Source organism: Microcaecilia unicolor, chromosome 3 (genome assembly GCF_901765095.1).
Source record: "Microcaecilia unicolor chromosome 3, aMicUni1.1, whole genome shotgun sequence".
Classification (NCBI taxonomy): domain Eukaryota; kingdom Metazoa; phylum Chordata; class Amphibia; order Gymnophiona; family Siphonopidae; genus Microcaecilia; species Microcaecilia unicolor.
Window position 1 is genome coordinate 167,276,446 of NC_044033.1, and position 20,722 is coordinate 167,297,167.

The 20,722-nt window shown below is 43.3% G+C and overlaps 1 protein-coding gene across 1 annotated transcript in view; it reads left to right on the plus strand.

The window, feature by feature from the left end:
* ENPP3 (ectonucleotide pyrophosphatase/phosphodiesterase 3) overlaps nucleotides 1-20,722 on the plus strand; it is a 249,644-nt gene that overhangs the window by 186,619 nt on the left and 42,303 nt on the right. The window contains exons 21-22 of the mRNA XM_030196550.1: nucleotides 18,105-18,234; nucleotides 20,543-20,620. Of these exons, the coding sequence (XP_030052410.1) occupies nucleotides 18,105-18,234; nucleotides 20,543-20,620 (208 nt within the window). The remainder of the gene's footprint in view (nucleotides 1-18,104; nucleotides 18,235-20,542; nucleotides 20,621-20,722) is intronic.

Below are 20,722 nucleotides of genomic sequence, written 5' to 3' on the forward strand. Positions count from 1 at the left end.
GCAAGCTCCATTTACCACTACCTCTATCTCCTTCCATTTAACCAATTTTTAACCCAGTCAGTCACTTTAGGTCCCATACCAAGGGCACTCAGTTTATCAGTCATCTGTGCGAACCGTGTCAAAGGCTTTGCTAAAATCCAAGTACACCACATCTAGCGCGCCTCCCAAGTCTAACTGTTTTGTCACCCAGTCAAAGAAATCAATCAGATTAGTCTGACATGACCTGCCTCTAATGAAGCCATGCTGCCTCGGGTCCTGCAGCCAATTTAATTTGAGAAACCTCACAATCCTCTGCTTTAGAAGCGTTTGCATAAGTTTTGTTACCACTGACAGGTCTATATTTTCCAACCTCCTCCTTCCGCTCTTGTACAGAGGGCACCATATTCGCCCTTCTCTAGTCCTCTGGGACCATTCCAGACTCTAAGAAGCATTGAAGATGTCGGACAGTGGAGCCACCAAAACCCCTAATTGTTAAGCTGTTCAGCTTTGTCCTTATCAGCTTCTACATATACCTCTCCCTCAGCTTTGAGCCTCACAATGTTATTATGGCACTTCCTCCTGTCATTTATATATCTAAAAAACGTCTTCTGTATTGGCTATCTTTTCTTCCGTTTGCATCTTACTCCTGACTGCTTTTCCAGCTTCTCTTAGCTTTTTCCGGTATTTTTGCTTGTCCTCCTCTTTATGAGTCATCTTGTAACATATGAAGGCTAACCTTCTTTCCTACTACTACTACTACTATTTAGCATTTCTATAGCGCTACAAGGCATACGCAGCGCTGCACAAACATAGAAGAAAGACAGTCCCTGCTCAAAGACCTTACAATCTAATAGACAAAAAATAAATAAAGTAAGCAAATCAAATCAATTAATGTGAACGGGAAGGAAGAGAGGAGGGTAGGTGGAGGCGAGTGGTTACAAGTGGTTACGAGTCAAAAGCAATGTTAAAGAGGTGGGCTTTCAGTCTAGATTTAAAGGTGGCCAAGGATGGGGCAAGACGTAGGGGCTCAGGAAATTTATTCCAGGCGTAGGGTGCAGCGAGACAGAAGGCGCGAAGTCTGGAGTTGGCAGTAGTGGAGAAGGGAACAGATAAGAAGGATTTATCCATGGAGCGGAGTGCACGGGAAGGGGTGTAGGGAAGGACGAGTGTGGAGAGATACTGGGGAGCAGCAGAGTGAATACATTTATAGGTTAGTAGAAGAAGTTTGAACAGGATGCGAAAACGGATAGGGAGCCAGTGAAGGGTCTTGAGGAGAGGGGTAGTATGAGTAAAGCGACCCTGGCGGAAGATGAGACGGGCAGCAGAGTTTTGAACAGACTGGAGAGGGGAGAGGTGACTAAGTGGTAGGCCAGCAAGAAGCAGATTGCAGTAGTCTAAACGAGAGGTGACAAGGGTGTGGATGAGGGTTTTGGTAGAGTGCTCGGAAAGAAAGGGGCGGATTTTACTGATGTTGTAAAGAAGAAACGACAGGTCTTGGCGGTCTGCTGGATATGAGCAGAGAAGGAGAGAGAAGAGTCAAAGATGACCCCAAGGTTTCGAGCTGAGGAGACAGGGAGAATGAGAGAGCCATCAACAGAAATAGAAAACGGGGGGAGCAGGGAGGTGGGTTTGGGGGGGAAAATGAGAAGCTCGGTTTTGGTCATATTTAATTTCAGGTGGCGTTGAGACATCCAGGCAGCAATGTCAGACAAGCACGCTGAAACTTTGGTTTGGATGCAAGGTGAGATATCAGGGGTAGAAAGGTAGATTTGGGAGTCATCAGCATAGAGTCATCAGCTACTACGCTTGAGAACCAGAGCGGCCTTCTTTTCCTCTTAGTTTTATGTAGTTTTCTAACATAAAGGTTTATCGCCTTTAAAATAGCTCCTTTCAGTTTCGCCCATTGTTGTTCTACTTCCTTCAGCTATTCCCAATCAACTAACTCTTTCCTAAGAAATTCACCCATCTCAGCAAAGTTTGTTCTTTTGAAATTAGGACCTTCAATCTCGAATAAGCCCTCTCCTCCTCTGTCTTATTATTGAACCACACTATTTGGTGATTGCTAGATGCCAGATGATCTCTCACCATAACATCAATTATATAACAGTACCTTGGTGCCAAGATTCCAATATAGTTTATAGTTTATTAAAACTTGATATGTACAATTAAAATAAATTAAAATAAAATAAATAAAATAAAATAAAGAAAACAAAAAAGAAAAGAAAGCTGTAAATCAACAGGACAGGCCCAAACAAACCAAGGGCAAGAGTCACTTGTCTTCCTCTGTCATAAAATTGTGCCCAAACAATTCAGTGCTGTTTGTATTTTGCAATTTATGTCATATGGACTGTGATTCATCAAAATAGGATGAGAAATATAGGAGGACTTCACCAGAAAGAAAGACAGAGATTAGCAAGGAGTAGTACTATTCTATAACAATTTAAAAGATCCCTCAGGTGGATTCTAGTGAACAGTTATGGCATTGTATCTTATCCCTCTCTTAAAATAATTTAAGATAACACTAAACATAATCTACAACATCAGAGATATCTGCTAATCCAAAAGGTACTAGGAAAACCAATATACAGGAAGAGTTGGGGTAGATCAACTACTGTAAGAAGACGAAACATGGGACCACTAGGGCAGTCTGAAGGGGAATGCAAAGTACTAATGTTAAAGAAAATCAAAGACTCATTTAATAGGCTAATTGAGAAACTTGGTCAGGTAAACTCTTGGTATGAGAAAGCAGAGCAGAGACCGGGCCTCTTATGATCAGGAGAAAATACCACAAATGTCATCCAAGGACTCACCAAACAAAGACCTGGAAGGAAGATCAGAAAAAATGATCTCCTCATTGTTGAGCTGCCAGGGGGCCCTCACATGATCATATTCACCCTGAGAGAACTGTTGTGGGATGGGGGTGAGATTTTACCTTTAATGGAAATAGAAAAGACTTTGCAGAATTTCAGTGTTAGACACGGCTAGTCTTGAACCAGTAACAGGAAGATCCACTGGTCATCTATAATTCCAGGCACAGACTGCAGACTTTCTTATTAAACTTAACCTGTTCTGATGACTTTGAAGTTCATCCTACTGTCAGCCCATTAGTGCAACCATGATGAGCCCTGAGCGACTGCCCTATTTAATCCCTTTTGATGGCTTTTGTCCCTCCTGGGTCAACAACCTTGTGACCTGTTCCCGAAGCTTTGTTCTGGCTTGTCTGCCTGGATGCTCACCTCGTCCTCATTTATCTGCCAATCCAGAATTTCACCTTGCTCTTGTCTTCAAATATTCCAGGCTTGTTCCTATGTTTGTTCCTCTCTTCCTTTCTGACTGTTCTTTAAACTGACTTCCTGAGTTCTGACCTCTCTTATGATCTGACTATGCTACTAACTGGTCTTAGTGATATCAGCTATGGTTTATTGTTTATTTATTATTTCATATACCGCCCTTCCTGAGAGCATCACAGGGTGGTTTACACTAAAATTTCCAACAAAAGGAAAAGGAACACCAATGTTAATAGGAAAGCATCACATACACAATGAACAACAACAACAAAAAAAAGACAAACAAACACACAAGTTAAAACTCAACCGTCAATCCAATCAAACCACAAACAGTGAGATCAGTGAATGTACAACTTGAAACTGTGGATAAGACAATTCAAGCTGAACATATAGAGGAAGAGCATTCCATAAAAAAGGTGAAGTTCAGTAAAATAAAATGCAATTCCTAGTGGCCTTCCATAGCATTCCTAGGAGAAGGAATTTGCGGATGAAAATCATTAAGAGAGTGAAGAATCCATGAAGTCATATAGGGAACAGAAAGGGCAGCAAGATATGCAGGAGTGCCATTATGCAGCTCCTTAAATGTAAGAGCTAGAATCCTGAATTATGTCTGGCAAACAATAGGAAGCTACTGAAAAGAGATAAAAAGAGGAGTAATATGTTCAGATGGTCTACTACTAAGGGCCTTCATCTGTCAATTGCTTATGGCTCGACGAGTACCGGAATGTCTGGGATCTATTTGCAGAGTAATTATTGGCCTTGTGGGATCATAGTGAAATTTCTTATCTTTTATGACAGCTGGGATCCCTGCAATATCCAGAGGGAAAAAAGTATTTATTTAACCAGACCATTGTTTCAAGATAAGGAAAACCAACGTGCAACATATATTGAAATAAGAAACTGCCTCCACCAAAAGGTGCTCTAATTCTGCTTGAATGGGAGCTAGTAAACATTATCTAACCCAAGTGAGACTGTGCTATTTTTCAAAGAACAGCTAAAAGGCATAGAAGCCAACTTTTCAAAATGATTGGGGGTGCTGAAATTTTTTTTTTACAGGTGGTGCATTTCCCCCCTCCCCTCTCCCCCACTCCCTCTCTCTCTCCCGTCCTCTCCCCCCTATCCTCCTCCTCTGACCTCCTCCAAGTTTCAGGCCCCCCCCTCTCCTCCAAGTTCCAGTCCCAACCCCAGCCCAACCTCTTCTCCCACAACAGTCCTCTGTCCTCGCCTTCCTGCCGCCCAGAATTTAAAACTCATCTTTCTTACCTTGGGTCCCGACAGCAGTGAAAGGCGAGCAGACTCGGTGCTTCAGCCTTCCCTTCTCTCTCAGATCTGGTCCCACCCTCATTTCCTGTTTTCGCGACTGGTCCCCCTGACATGCCAGGACACCAACCGGGCACCCTAGGGGGCACTGCAGTGGACTTCAGAAATTGCTCCCAGGTCCATAGCTCCCTTACCTTGTGTGCTGAGCCCCCCAACCCCCCCCCCAACCCCCCTCCCAAAACCTACTCCCCACAACTGTACACCACTACCATAGCCCTAAGGGGTGAAGGGGGGCACCTACATGTGGGTACAGTGGGTTTCTGGTGGGTTTTGAAGGGCTCACATTTACCACCACAAGAGTAACAGTTAGGGGGGGGGATGGGCCTGGGTCCGCCTGCCTGAAGTGCACTGCATCCACTAAAACTGCTCCAGGAACCTGCATACTGCTGTCATGGAGCTGGGTATGGCATTTGAGGCTGGCAAAAAATATTTTAAAAGTTTTTTTTTTAGGGTGGGAGGGGGTTGGTGACCACTGGGGGAGTAAGGGGAGGTTATCCCCGATTCCCTCTGGTGCTCATCTGGTTAGTTCGGGCACCTTTTTGAGGCTTGGTCGTAAGAAAAAATGGACCAAGTAAAGTCGCCCAAGTGCTCGTCAGGGACGCCCTTCTTTTTTCCATTATCGGTTGAGGACTACTATAGATATAAGACAATACCATGAGGTCTGCATATTAATAAACCTTCAACTAAGTTCACAGATGATGAACAGTTTATGAAACAATGGGAAGCCATATTGAATAAATGTTCATTGGATCTTATGATCCTATTAATAAGAACATGTAAAAATAAAGAAGAGAAAATGAGAGTGACATTAGATAATGAACAAAGGCTGCTTAAAGAGTGGGATCTTTGTTTTGACTTTTTATATGAAGATTATAAGAAGAATTTAGATAAGTTTGTTAAAGGCAAAATGTGAAAACTTTCATAGAGATGAGGCAGATTACAAAAATGGTAGTATCTATCCCTGGAATAAAGGCTGCGGTTTTATGATTTGGTTATTATTTATTTAATTGGATTCTGGATAATCTCGCTTTCGAAAACTTTATTGGCATGACATTTTTGCATGTGTTAGCAAAGTAATATAACGGTTAAAAAGCCAAAGAGAAAAAAATGTATGTGAGTTCCACATAGATACACAAAAAATAGGAAACTTCTAGGTTTCACAGCTGTTCTCAATGATCTCTGGTGGCAGAATATAACATATTTTGCTGCACCAGCCACTGTTTCTCCTGTTCCAGCTTTCTTTTAATGATGTTATTCAGTTCGGTGCAGCACACCACATGAAATTGGCAGCTACGCATGTTGTTACCGTTTTGCTATAGAATTTCAAATTTAGGATGATTAAGATATATTGCACTGTACTTAATGTTTATTTTTGGTTGTAGATTAATTCCATATTCTCGCATAGTAAACAGTGCAGTTTAATTTTCTCTTTACTGTAGTTCATTGGATGTGAACCTAGTGTACATGTTGTGGTTGGAGAAAATTATACTCCAGTGCTCTTAGTATAGGATAAAATGTTTTAAATTAGTTTGGTATTTCTAGTTTAACTCAGAATATTGTATTGCTTGTGTGAGTGGGATGTAAGGTCCTAGTTTTGGTTCTTTATGATTTATAGAGCTTAACACTTATGCTTCAGGTCCGTGGAGGCAATAGAGCAACAGCCAAACATACCTACACTCATCTTGCTTATTCATTCCCCCTCCATTGACGTCTTTTCTTCAACTGCACTTTTGTGTGATGAGGTCCTCTTCAGAGCCTATTACTGCAGTGTTCTCCTAGCTAGTTTCCATCTTTCCCATGAGTGGCAGAGTGGCCTAGTGGTTAGGGTGGTGTACTTTGGTCCTGAGGAACTGAGTTCAATCCCCGCCACAGGCAGCTCCTTCTGACGCTGGGCAAGTCACTTAACCCTCCATTGCCTGCCATATTGAGCCTGCCATGAGCAGGAAAGTGCAGGGTACAAATGTAACAAAAAATAAATACCCAACTCTCAGTATCTCCTACTGAACAACACATTTATTGTTCACTCTTCCAGTTTGATTATTTTATCCATTTGTACCCTTTATGGTGCTATTTCCTGGCTACTGCTTAGATCAGGTAGCTAAATCCCTAAATGTTTCCATTTATTTTACACTCTTGTGAGGCCTGAATAGTTAAAGGTAAACAAATCATTTCAATAAAAACATTTTCAAATGTGTTTCGTAATAAATTTCCATATTCTGTTTTGGTTTAGGTTTAGCTAGGATTGAAGCTGCCTATAGCTTGTTTAGACCAATAGGGGTTTAGCTACCCCTTCAGCAATGTTTCCTCTAAGGAGTGGCCTGGTGTGTGCAAATTGTTTTTCAAATGAGCAACACGTTTTAAAAACCAACAATTTTTGAGCGCCAGTATTAGCAATGCATTTCTGTATATAGCACAAAAAACATTTTTGTGAGCAACCATGTAAAATCTGTGAGCGACGCTAAACTGATCATACTGCAAAGTATCACATTTGAAAATGCAAAGGAATAAATTTGTGATGTTTTGTCGATAACTGCAGATGGAATAAAAGTGGTGTGGCTGATCTAGGGACAGCCAAGGGAAAGAGAAATGCTGAACTATGGTGTAGGGCCTTGAGTTGCCATGGGGGGGGGGGGTATTAGGACCTTGAGCCACTCCAGTATGTCTGTATGTGTGTGTGTGTGTGTGTGTGTGTGTGTGTGTGAGGGAGTGGGGTGGGGTTATGGCCTTGAGACACTCCAGTTAGGGGGTAGGGCCTTAAGGTACCCAAGTCCCTGTGGCGGGGGGGGGGGGGGGGGGAGGCGAGCCATAAGACTCTACCGTAGGGGGGTAGGATCTTGAGCTGTCCAGGTGGGGTAGGAGGTAGGGTCTTAAGCCTCCTCAGTAGGGTCTGGGTTTGGGTCTTAAGCTGTGATGGAGGGGTGGGGAGGGGAGACTTGGCCAAAGGTTCACCTAGGGCTTTAGATACCCTCAACCCTAACCACTTCTGATAAATTTAGATTCACACATATGCTCAATAAAAGAAAGTAATAGAGTCTAGATAAATATTCAGGTATCTAAACCTAGATAATGGATTCATGCTTAGTTAATGGAGTTTTCACCCCCTTCTGCCATTGCTGGAAGGAGCTATGATAGAGGACTGCACAATCATAACAGAGTGGAATGGGTGAATGTGAATCGGTTGTTTACTCTTTGAAAAAGTATGAACACTAGAGGACACACTGTTGAACTAAATAGTACAGTTATAAATCAGAAAAAAATATTTTTTTCATTCAACATGCAATTAAGATCTATTATTCATTGCCAGGGGATGTGATAACAGCAGTTAGTGTAGCTAGGTTTAAAAAAGGGTTTGTTGAAGTTCCTGGAAGAAAAGTCCATGAACTGTTTTTGACCTGGATAGGTATATTTGAATATTGGGTTGATCCATCTTTTCAATTAAATGAGTGGTAAACTCAGCTGGAAATTCTTATTGCATGAATTGCTTACACATAGTTACAATACAATAGATGTAAATATTTGAAACTGTAAATTATCCATTTGTTGATGAAACAGATTCTAAAGGGTTGAATTAGGATAAGATTTAAACCTTTGGAGAGCAGCACCCAATCATCAAGGTTTCTACCCTGGTTACTGTTCATTAGATCCCCTTTCATAAGCATTTTTAATTTAATTACATTGATAAATGCAATGCATCTATCAAAAATATTCACTTCATATAATAGAGGTCTATAAAATAATGAGAGGTGTTGAACGGTAGATGTGAAGTGTCTGTTTACACTTTCCAAAAGTACTAGGACTAGGGGGCATGCGATGAAGCTACAATGTAGTCAATTTAAAATGAATCGGAGAAACTTTTTCTTCACTTAACGTGTAATTAAATTCTGGAATTCATTGCCAGAGAATGTGGTAAAGGCGGTTAGCTTAGCGGAGCTTAAAGAAGGTTTGGACGGCTTCCTAAAGGAAAAGTCCATAGACTATTATTAAATAGACTTGGGAAAAATCCACTATTTCTGGGATAAGCAGCATAAAATGTTTTTGGGATCTTGCCAGGTATATGTGACCTGGATTGGCCACTGTTGGAAACAGGATGCTGGGCTTGATGGACCTTTGGTCTTTCCCAGTATGGCAATACTTATGTACTTATGTATTCATGAATTAGTAAGTAGAGTTGGCAAACTATTTTGTGAGTTCCTTAAGGAGTCAATAATCAAAAGGTTTTGCACAGATGAACCTGTTTATCCACATAGAAATATTTTTCCCCTGCTGCCTTCTTGTACAGGTAGAAGTATGCATGATGGAAGAGTGCAAGTCTTGTCTATACTTTTACGTACATACTTTGTACCTACCTCATGATGCACAATATTCAGGTTCCAAAAATAGGCAGCATTTTCAGGAGAAAACTCCATGGGAATTTTCCCACACACTTTTATTACTGTTTTCTTTATTTCAAACTTGTGCTAATTCAGCCCCATTTGTGTGTATGTAAACTTGTCTGTCTTGGGGGCAGTGTCTCTAAATGGGTTATTTTTGTGCATACCATGACAGTACTGAACCTCACTTGGAGCTTGATCTCAGTCTCTCAAATTTACTGCTAATGCCATATAGTACTTTTATCATGTGAAAAAGAGCTTCCTTTTGAAGTTCATAAGATACAACATATATTGTGCTTGAAAATTCCTTTTAACCAGGCCCGTGGCACCCAAAATGATGGGACATATTTCTGTATCTTTCTGCCACATTTCTTGGTTTCAAACTGCATTTCTTGGTACATGAGGATCTTCTCTCTCTCTCTCCACATAGGGCCAGATTCTATATATGGTGCCTGAAAAAAACACACAGAAAACATTTCCGCCTAAGTGTATTCTATAAGCGACACCTATATTTAGGAACGGTATGTAGAATACACTTAGTTGGTTTCCTAGTGCCTAAACTATGTGCCTCCATTTCTACAAATGAAAATATGGTGTAAATTCCAGTGCATAGATTTAGGCACAGAGGGCCATATTCTATAAAAGTGTGTGTAAATTTTGGAATGCCCACAAAACACCCATTTCCCTGCCCATTACCATGCCCCTTTTTGCCTGCATGCATTAGTAGGCGCAGTGCGTTACAGAATAGGCTTAGGGAATTGTGCACGTAAAATCTAATTATTGCTAACTAGTAAAAAAGGCCCGTTTCTGACACAAATGAAACGGGCGCTAGCAAGGTTTTCCTCGGAGTGTGTATGTTTGGGAGAGTGTATGTGAGAGTGACTGTTTGAGAGTCAGAGTGAAAGTGTGAGTGTGTGAGAGAGAGAGTGAGTCTCTCCCTGAGCCCTGCCCTCCCAATCCATGGCCATCCATGTTTCTCTGTCACCTGCCCCCTCCATTCAGCCCTATCCTGCATTTCCCCTCTCTGCCTGAGGCCTGCCCTGCAATCCATATCCATCCATGCCCATCTGTCCCCTCCATTCATCCCTATCCAGCAATTCCCCTCTCCCTGAGTCCTGCCCTTCCAATCCATGCCCATCCATGCTCCTCTGTCACCTGGCCCCTCCATTCATCACTATCCAGCAATTGCCCTCTCTCCCTTAGGCCTGCCCTGCAATCCATATCCATCCATGCCCATCTGTCCCCTCTATTCATCCCTATCCAGCAATTTCCCTCTCTCCCTGAGTCCTGCCCTCCCAATCCATGCCCATCCATGCTCCTCTGTCCCCTGCCCCCTCCATTCATCCATTTCCAGCAATTCCCCTCTCTCCATGGGCACTGCCCCCTCCATTCATCCCTATCCAGCATTTCCCCTCTCTGCCTGAGGCCTGCCCTGCAATCCATATCCATCCATGCCCATCTGTCCCCTCCATTCATCCCTATCCAGCAATTCCCCTCTCCCTGAGTCCTGCCCTTCCAATCCATGCCCATCCATGCTCCTCTGTCACCTGGCCCCTCCATTCATCCCTATCCAGCAATTGCCCTCTCTGCCTGAGGCCTGCCCTGCAATCCATATCCATCCATGCCCATCTGTCCCCTCTATTCATCCCTATCCAGCAATTTCCCTCTCTCCCTGAGTCCTGCCCTCCCAATCCATGCCCATCCATGCTCCTCTGTCCCTTGCCCCCTCCATTCATCCCTTTTCAGCAATTTCCCTCTTTCCCTGAGCCTGCCCTCCCAATCCATGCTCCTCTGTCCCCTGCTGCCTCCATTCATCCTTTTCCAGCAAGTACCCTCTCTCCCTTCCATGGCCCCCCCTCGCATCCATGCTCCTCTCTCTCCCATGTCCCAGCCTGGCCCGCCCTCTTCTCCCCCCCCCTTCGCATCCATGCCCCCCCCTTCGCATCCATGCCCCCCCTTCGCATCCATGCATCCCTTTTTTGTTTTTTTAATTCTTTTTAACTTTACCTCCGTGGCGTTTCCGGCAGCGAAGCGTCAGGGAAGGAGGCAGCGCTCCCGACGTCTAGCTTTCCCTTCGCTGTGTTCCGCCTTTTTTTGAAGGCGGAACACAGCGAAGGGAAGGCTAGATGTCGGGAGCGTCGCCTCCTTCCCTGACGCTTCGCTTCCGGATTTGTTTGTTTAGACGCGAGGGCGGGGCAGAGACGGCTGGGTGGCTTCACACCACGAACGCCACGAACCCTACAGCCAGGGAGTGACGTCAGATGGCTTCAGAATGTTGTCCTCATTAGAACGTTCACGGTGCATTTTATTATATTAGATTAGTGCTTATTATTGCTTGTTAAGTGCTGTTAAGATTGCTGATTGGCTTGCTAAACCAATTAGGTTGCATGCACTGTTATAGAATATACTTTTAGTACCCGCGTTTGCTTTTGATAATCTGCCCAATTGTGCTGGAAAATTGAAGAAGGGAGCAGACTCAGGAAAAATGTCAGGAAGTATTTTTTCAATGAGAGGGTAGTAGATACTTGGAATGCCCTCCCGTGGGAGGTGGTGGACATGAAAATGGTAATGGAATTCAGAAATGTGTGGGATAAGCACAAAGGAATCCTGTTTAGAAGGAATGGATCCACAGAAGCTTAGTGGAGATTGGATGGCAACACCGGTAATTGGAAAGCAAAGCTAGTGCTGGGCAGACTTCTACAGTCTGTGCCCTGAAAATGGCAAGGACAAATCAAGGTCAGGTATACATATAAAGTAGCACATACAATGAGTTTATCTTGTTGGGCAGACCGGATGGACTGTACAGGTCTTTATCTGCTGTCATCTACTATGTTACTATGTAGATAAATGTATGCACATATACTTAAGTAGTATTGAACAATGGTATAACAAAGATGTCCTAGCACAGCAGTGGACAACCTGTAGCCTTCCACTTAAGTGCAGGTCAGGAATAGCCTAATGGTTAGTGTAGCAGACTGTAAACCTGGGGAACTGGGTTTAATTCCCATTGCAGCTCCTTGTGACTCTGGATATGTCACTTAACCCTTCATTGCTGCAGGTACAAAATAAATACTTGTATATAATATGTAAACTGCTTTGATTGTAACCACAGAAAGGTAGCATATTAAATCCCATCCCCTTTCCCTACTGAATTTTATGTGGTCTGCAAGTCCATGGGAAATATTACACAGAAAATGTCATTAACCAGAGTTAAGGTGATTTTAAATATTGTATTTTGCACCTATTTTCAGAATATCCACTCTAGCAGTTTGTTTCCATTTTTTTAGTTAAATATTTACTTATTTATTTGTCACAGAAGGTCAGTGGAGCTCTATGCATTTCCAGTTACAATATCTATATAAATAAATCTCACCTGAAACATTCTGAAGCTTTGAAGCTCACTCTGTGGCAGGGACACTCACTGTCACTCATGCACCACTCACTCTCACTCATACACCCGCCCTCAGCCATGCCCCTTCCGCACATAATTCGCAACCCCAACGTTCTAAATGAAGCTGCCACTTCCATTTTTGAGGTGGCAGAGACCAAATTTTTTCCCATGAGTGTGTGCCCCGCCCTCGCGTCCTAACATTATGACGTCGAGGGCAGGGCTGTGACACTCAACCAATCCCCAGTTCCACCACCCTCCGACGCTCCACCCCCCCACACACACCGACCCCGATGCTCCACCCCCCTGCAACAACAAACAGTGACCGACGCACACCCTCCACGTCAGCTGTCTACACAACGAACCGGCCCACCGCAGCAACAGCAACACCGATGCCTGCCTCACACATTGCCGCTGCACCCCCCCCCCTCCGTCGTCAGCTCTGTTAAAAAGGAAGTCGCCCACCGCACCGACAGCAGCAGCGGATTCACACATCGCCCCCCCTTCCTCCGTCCGATGTCAGCTGTGTTGAAAAGGAAGCGCCCCACCGCTGCGACAGGAGGAGCGGGTGCACAGCTCGAACTTACCACTGCATCCCCCCCCAAAATCGACGCACCTCCTCCCCACCAGGTCCACGCGAATCCTCCACCCCACCCCCCGAGGTTGACGCATGCATCGCTTTCAACTAATTCACCTGACTGACTGAAGTGTCCTCCTGATTGTAAAAGAAGCATAGAACAGCACAGGGCAGCCTCGCCTTCACCCTTCCCCTGCTCTCTCAGCGCCCCACCTTCATTTCCTGTTGGCTGGGATGCAGAGAGAGCAGGGGAAGGCTCAAGACCAGCCTGCCCTCTGCTCTTCTGTGCATCTTTTACAATCAGGAGTACTTTAGTCAGGTGAATCAGTTGAAAACGATGCCTGCATCGATCTCGGAGGGGGGGAGGTGCGTCGGGGAAACATCACTGATAGCAGCCACGGAAAGCTGCAGGAGCACACATCAGGGCTAGCAGCCACGAAAAGCTGCAGGAGGAGTAGGAGGTGGGGAGAGAGGCAGAGGGATGAAAGCACACACACACCCACTCTCTCTCTCACAAACACACTGCACACACTAACTTTCTCTGTCACAAACATACACTTGCATCTGGCAGACAGGGACCACGGAGGGAAGGGGGCCACCTTGGGGGAGGGGGGCACCCTGGCACACACTTTCATTCCCACACACTCACTCTCTCTCTGTCACACACACTTGCTACAGCCTCTTTCTTCACACACACTCTCACACACAAACACTGACACACACTTTCTCTCTCTCTCATTCTCTCTCTGACACACACACTCCATCTCTCCCACACACTCTTTCTCAAACATACACTCTGAAGAAAACCTTGCTAGCGCCCGTTTCATTTCTCACAGAAACGGGCCTTTTTTACTAGTTATATAATGTTGCAGCCCCGCTAGGGATAGTAGTGACGTGCATGTGGCCCTCTGTGTATAAAGGTTACCCACCCCTGTCCTACAACATTCTCACTGTATGTATCAGCAGTTTTGTCTTCTGGATAATTTTCAAACTGTTACTTTGGTGCAAAATCCATGGGGACATTTTACCAATTTATTTATTTATTGCATTTGTATCCCACATTTTCCCACCTATTTGCAGGCTCAGTGTGGCTTACATAGTCTGTTGTGGCAATGCCATTACAGGGTAAAAGATACATATGGTGTTACAATCAAGTATAACAGAAATACATTTGTTACAATCAAGTATAGCAGAGACACATTTGGTAATGCAAAAGATCAAGGATCAAACAATTATGTAGAGAAGAGTTTCAGGGAAGGTTAAGGTATTGAGGTGTTCTAATTTAGTTATGAGTTTTCGGGGTAGGCTTTGTTGAAGAGGTATGTTTTCAGCGATTTGCGAAAGTTAGTTATTTTGTTGTTTTTAAGCTGGTAGGTAATGAATTCCACATCTGTGTGCTCGTGTAGGAGAAGCTAGTTGCATGTGATCGTATTATTTCGTTCCTTTGCAGCTGGGGAAGTGTAGATTAAGAAATGTGCAGGCCAATTTTTTAGCATTTCTGGGAGGGAGGTCAATGAGGTCTAACATGTAAGCCGGGGCCTCTCCGTAGATAATTTTATGAACAATCGTACAGATCTTGAATGTGGTACGCTCTTTAAGTGGGACCCAGTGTAGTTTTTTTTCTTAGGGGTTTTGCACTTTCAAATTTTGTTTTTCCAAATATAAGTCTGGCTGTGGTATTCTGCGCTGTTTGGAGTTTCTTGATCGTTTGTTCTTTGCAGCCTGCAGAGAGTGTTATACAGTACATAAGTACATAAGTAGTGCCATACTGGGAAAGACCAAAGGTCCATCTAGCCCAGCATCCTGTCACCGACAGTGGCCAATCCAGGTCAAGGGCACCTGGCACGCTCCCCAAACGTAAAAACATTCCAGACAAGTTATACCTAAAAATGCGGAATTTTTCCAAGTCCATTTAATAGCGGTCTATGGACTTGTCCTTTAGTAATCTATCTAACCCCTTTTTAAACTCCGTCAAGCTAACCGCCCGTACCACGTTCTCCAGCAACGAATTCCAGAGTCTAATTACACGTTGGGTGAAGAAAAATTTTCTCCGATTCGTTTTAAATTTACCACACTGTAGCTTCAACTCATGCCCTCTAGTCCTAGTATTTTTGGATAGCGTGAACAGTCGCTTCACATCCACCCGATCCATTCCACTCATTATGTTATACACTTCTATCATATCTCCCCTCAGCCGTCTCTTCTCCAAGCTGAAAAGCCCTAGCCTTCTCAGCCTCTCTTCATAGGAAAGTCGTCCCATCCCCACTATCATTTTCGTCGCCCTTCGCTGTACCTTTTCCAATTCTACTATATCTTTTTTGAGATACGGAGACCAGTACTGAACACAATACTCCAGGTGCGGTCGCACCATGGAGCGATACAACGGCATTATAACATCCGCACACCTGGACTCCATACCCTTCCTAATAACACCCAACATTCTATTCGCTTTCCTAGCCGCAGCAGCACACTGAGCAGAAGGTTTCAGCGTATCATCGACGACGACACCCAGATCCCTTTCTTGATCCGTAACTCCTAACGCGGAACCTTGCAAGACGTAGCTATAATTCGGGTTCCTCTTACCCACATGCATCACTTTGCACTTGTCAACATTGAACTTCATCTGCCACTTGCACGCCCATTCTCCCAGTCTCGCAAGGTCCTCCTGTAATCGTTCACATTCCTCCTGCGACTTGACGACCCTGAATAATTTTGTGTCATCGGCGAATTTAGGTGACTTGGTACCACTGATTGTACAAGATTGCGAAAAATGGATCTTGGGAAGAAAGGTTTTACTCTTTTGAGTTTCCACATGGAATAGAACATCTTCTTGGTGGTGTTCTTCACGTGGCAATCGAGTGTTAGATTTCGATCAATGGTAACTCCCAGAATTTTCAGTGTGTGATACGGGGAGGGTTATGCTTGGAGTGGTTATAGTAGTGAACGTATTGGTATTATGTTGTGAGGTGAGTATAAGGCATTGTGTTTTTTTCTGCGTTAAGTTTTGTACACTTTAAAAGGGGAACATATACCACCTGCATGTTCCTTGTGAAACTGCTGAAGTACACACAGACACCTGATTTTAATGTAGGTAGATTGTTGTGGGAAAAATATGAGCATACTTTTGAAAAGATTATCTGCAAAAGAATATAGCATAGGAGAGTCCCTACTGGGCACACCAATGGTCCATCTAATCCAGGACTTATTTTACAAAGCAGCGCTAATGATTTCTGGTGAGGCAATTGAGAAGAAGTCTATTCAATTCCTTTGGGCTTCCTCTCATTTGCCGTGTGGGAATTGCTAGTGCGGCTTTGTAAAAGAAGCCCCTAGTATCTTGTTTTTAACAGTGGCCAGTCCAGGTCATAAGCACCTGGCAGAGTCCCAAAAAGTAGCAAGATTCTCAGTGGCTTTCCTCAGGTCTACATTAATAACGATTTATGGACTTTTCTGCCAGGAATTTCTCCAAACCTTTTTTAAGCCCAACTGCATTAACTGCTTTTATCACTTGCTCCTGCAATGAGTTCTAGAGTGTAACTATATAATGAGTGAAAATATACTTTTTCCTATTTGTTTTAAATGTTCAACTATGTGACTTCATGGTTTGTCCCCTAGTCTTTGTACTTTTTGAAAGAGTATACAGTTGATTTGCATTTACCCATTACCCTCCATTCAGGATTTTACAGATCTCTGTCATATCTCCCCTCAGCCATCTCTTCTCCAAGCTGAGGAGCCCAAACCTCTTTAGCCTTCCATCTACTTAATCATTTTGGTTGCGTTTCTTTGTACCTTTTTTGCTCTTATGTTTTTCTTATTATGTATTTAATTTTTTATTGGTTAATATGTTTATTTTGTAGTGTTACCCCTCATGCAGCCTTCGGGCCAAGCATGGCCAAACATGGCCATGTCAGGTTCCCTTTTTAAATAAATTACTTTCTGGGTGACCTTCATCTGGGATCTGTTTTGTTCTTTGGTTGTGTTCTGTAACAAATCCATAGCACCTCTCCTAGCTGCATTGTCAGAAAGTCTGTGCATACATTGCAACTTCACCCAAACTCCGCTTCCGGGAACACCTACATACGTGTACGTTCATGTCATCTTGTCAACACATATGCTTATATGCCCTTATCAGGCTGCTCAGCTTTATAAGAGCTTGTTTCCATGTGTAGAATGCTGTACAAAATTGCTTCCTCGGTGACTAAGTAAACTGCTCAGATTAAGAACATAAAATTAGCTATACTAGGTCAGACCAATGGTCCATCTGGCCCAGTATCCTGCTTCCAACAGTGGCCAATCCAGGTCACAAGTACCTGGCAGAAACCCAAATAGCAGCAACATTCCATGCTACCAATCCCGAGGCAACAACCAGTTGAGCTTAGGCTGGAAAATATTCCCAATCTTTAGGATTTCCCACTTGAGGGAGCAGACTGGAAAGAGATGGTAGACAAATGCAGGTGACAGTTAGGGTTAACACTGTTCTTGTTCAGAAACTAGGTGTGTGCTGCTTAATCCTGCAAAGTTTGTTAGTTTTAGCTGTGATATTAGAACTTGGCAGTCTCCATCTGTTTATACATTTAAGTGAACGATCAAGAAATTGTATATTCAGCTAAACATTTCCATCCTGCAAATTTTTAGCTTTCTAAATAAGGGCTTCTTTTTTGCACACTCCACCTTTAAGAACTTTTCCTAGCCCCAATTACTCTTCGTTTCATCTCTGTCAATTTCATGTTTGTTGGTGGAGAGTCTACTTAATCCTTATGTCGTATTTTTCTTACTGGGAAGTAAGTGGCTGATTTCTTCTTCATTTTACAGAATGTAACACCCTGGTTTGGGTAGCAGGTTTGAATTTACCTTCTGCTAAATTCTGTTGCTTTCAGTGGACTCCTTCCAAATACATGTCTAATGATAGCAGATGTGACGGCAAAGGCATTGAATTCAAAACCGTACACACTTCTCTGAAGTCAGGAGCATAAATTGGCAATTTTGTGTTTCTCGAATATTTATCTTATGCTGATACTAGGGAATGAAATTAACTGTGTGCTTGAAAACTGAATGCGGATTCATTAGATAAATGGGAAAAGATTCATTGAAACCACTGTGGAAATTCAGAAAAAGCTCAGTACTTCTGGCTAACCACAACTGTAGGCGAACTCTCCTTATTTTTCTTCTTCTTTCTTTTTTACCAGATACACGCACTTCCTCCCACTATTCCAGACTGTCTGAGGGATGATGTTAGAATCCCAAGTGCACAGAGCCAAAAATGCTCCGACTACAAGTCAGACCTGAATATTACCCACGGTTTCCTCTGTCCTCCCAGTGAGTTTGCTTCTATTTAAAGCAAGATGTTGCAAAGCCTTAATCATCTGGATGTGGCTGTATGTACCACCACATAGAAAACACAGTATCCAGCTTTGTGGTGACTGGACTGCACAGGAACAGAATTTAAGTGGGTCTTGTTTTTGACTCGAAGGAGAGCTGAAATAATGATCAACAGGTTTTGAAGTTCTGCTGCCTCAAAGACCTACTTTGTTGGAAGTACCTCCCATTCAGATGTGTTTTTTTAAATGCTTGCATTGGTTTTGGAAACAGAAAAAATGGTTAAAAAAAAAAAACCATAGTAAAGGAAAGTTTAAACTGTAAATGCTGACTGGTAGTAGTGTTATTGTAAGTGGGTGTGAGGTTGCCAGATAGCCTAAATACAGGATTAGAAATAGAGTGAAATGCAATGAATTGAAGTTCTGAAAGCAGACAGGAGCGGGTGCTCAGTGAGTGGAAACCAGGTGTGTATTCTGTGCGGGCACCGTTAGACTGCCGCATTACGAAAGTTTCTAGGGGCCCTTTTACTTGGTGCACGGCAACAGGCTTGCAACGCGCTAATCCGGAACGACCACTGGGCTACCGCAGGAGCCCAGCGGTAGTTTCTACGTCCACTGTGCGTCATTTCCGGCACTACAAAAATATTTTCTATGTTTGTAGTATCGGTGCTCACCTGGCAGTAATCGGTGCTGCCCAGTTACTGCCACCTCGGTGGCAGTAACTGGGCAGCGCCGATTACTGCTTTCCCCTGAAATGGCTGTATGGCAAGTGGTTCACTTACTGCACAGCCATTTCTTTTCAGGAAAAAAGCCAGCCTTTTATCCGCTGTGGTAAAAGGGGGTCTCAGCGCGTGTCAACAGCATGCGCTGACGCTAGTGCAGGCCCCCTTTTAACGCAACTTAGTAAAATGACCCCACTAATTCCTCGTGAAGGATAGGAGTACTGCAGAACTGAGAACTGATCCTGGGTACTTGTATCCTGTGTAAAATCTTGAATGATGCAGGAACAGTGAAAAATTGCAAAATCGTGAAAAGTATCGTTTTTTTGTGGCAATATAAAAAGCCGCATGAAATCAAATTTCAGAAGGTTTTTCATGACTGTTTTCCACAGAAGAATGCCTTCTGAAAATTCCTAACCTCTTCCCCCCTAACCCAAGTGGAGAAAAGGGTGGTTGTATGGTTTGGACAGGCCATTTGAACTATGCAGGGGATTTATTTATTTGGATTTACCTCACACCATTTTAAGTGGCAGGTCAAGGAGAGTTACATTCAGGTACAGTGGGTATTTCCCTGTCCCCAGAGGGCTTACTATCTAAGGTGATGACCTTACAAAGGGATGTCCTGATGCAGCTTGCAGAATGCCTATTCTATAATGGTCTCTTGGCACCCAGATTCCATTATAGAATTCTAGCATAAATCCACAGTGGGGTGCCTAAATGTAAGCGTGATCATGTATGCCAGTGTTGCAAGCAACGTGTCCAGCTGACAGTATTCTATAAGTTGAGCGCATATATGGGAGACTCGCCTCTGCCTACCTATGCTGCACCCATGTGAACACTTTCCTTGTGCGTCCTTGCTTAGCACTTATCTATAATCTTATCGAACAGCACCTAGGGTGCTTATGTGCATAAGTGACAATTATGCATTTAACGTGCATGTGTGTGCATGTGCACAGTTATAGATTGCACTTCACATTTGTACCTGAGGCAGCAGAGGGTTAAGTGGCTTGCCTTTATTTTGAAAACCTTGCGCATACTTCTCCTATATCATTTGCACCTGCAAAGCATGCAGGGACAGGAATCGGCCTGGCACCGTCCCACCACCGAATTTTAAAGGGAAACTCTGTTTACACTACAAACTCAAGAATACACCAGAAGCGGTTCAGTCATTAGAGTATGGGAATCTGGCTCCTGCCAGTCAAGTAGGCAGAATCCATGTGGCATTAGTTGAAAATAATCCACTGAACTTTGCTACTGAATGCATGATCTGAAAAAAATATGCTTGAACACATTTTCATATTCAGCTTTCTAACGTTGAAATTCACCTTGGCCTTGGTAAGTAGAAGATCTCACCCATGGCTCAGCTTGACTCAGTCCATCTGTCTGTCAGCATAGGCAATTACCTCATGAAAATACCTGTTGCTGCAGGAAGAAGTACCTAAATAAAATAATAGACTTCATTAAGTAAAGCCTCCACAGATTAGATTCCCATCTTGCAGTTTTCTGTATTATACTGTTAAACTTGTCCAAAAATCATCATTTTACGATTGCATACTCTTACGTTTTTGCTTGTGTTTTGTTTTCTTACAGATTTCAATCGAAGCGAACTTGGGCAATATGATGCACTGATCACCAGTAATATTGCTCCTATGTACAGTGAATTTAAACGTAGGTTCAAAAAGATTGAATGATCAGTTTCTATCAGTTACATGAATAGAATTGTTTTAAGTTGTACAGAAGGTAACTCTTTGTATATAAGAATGTGGAATA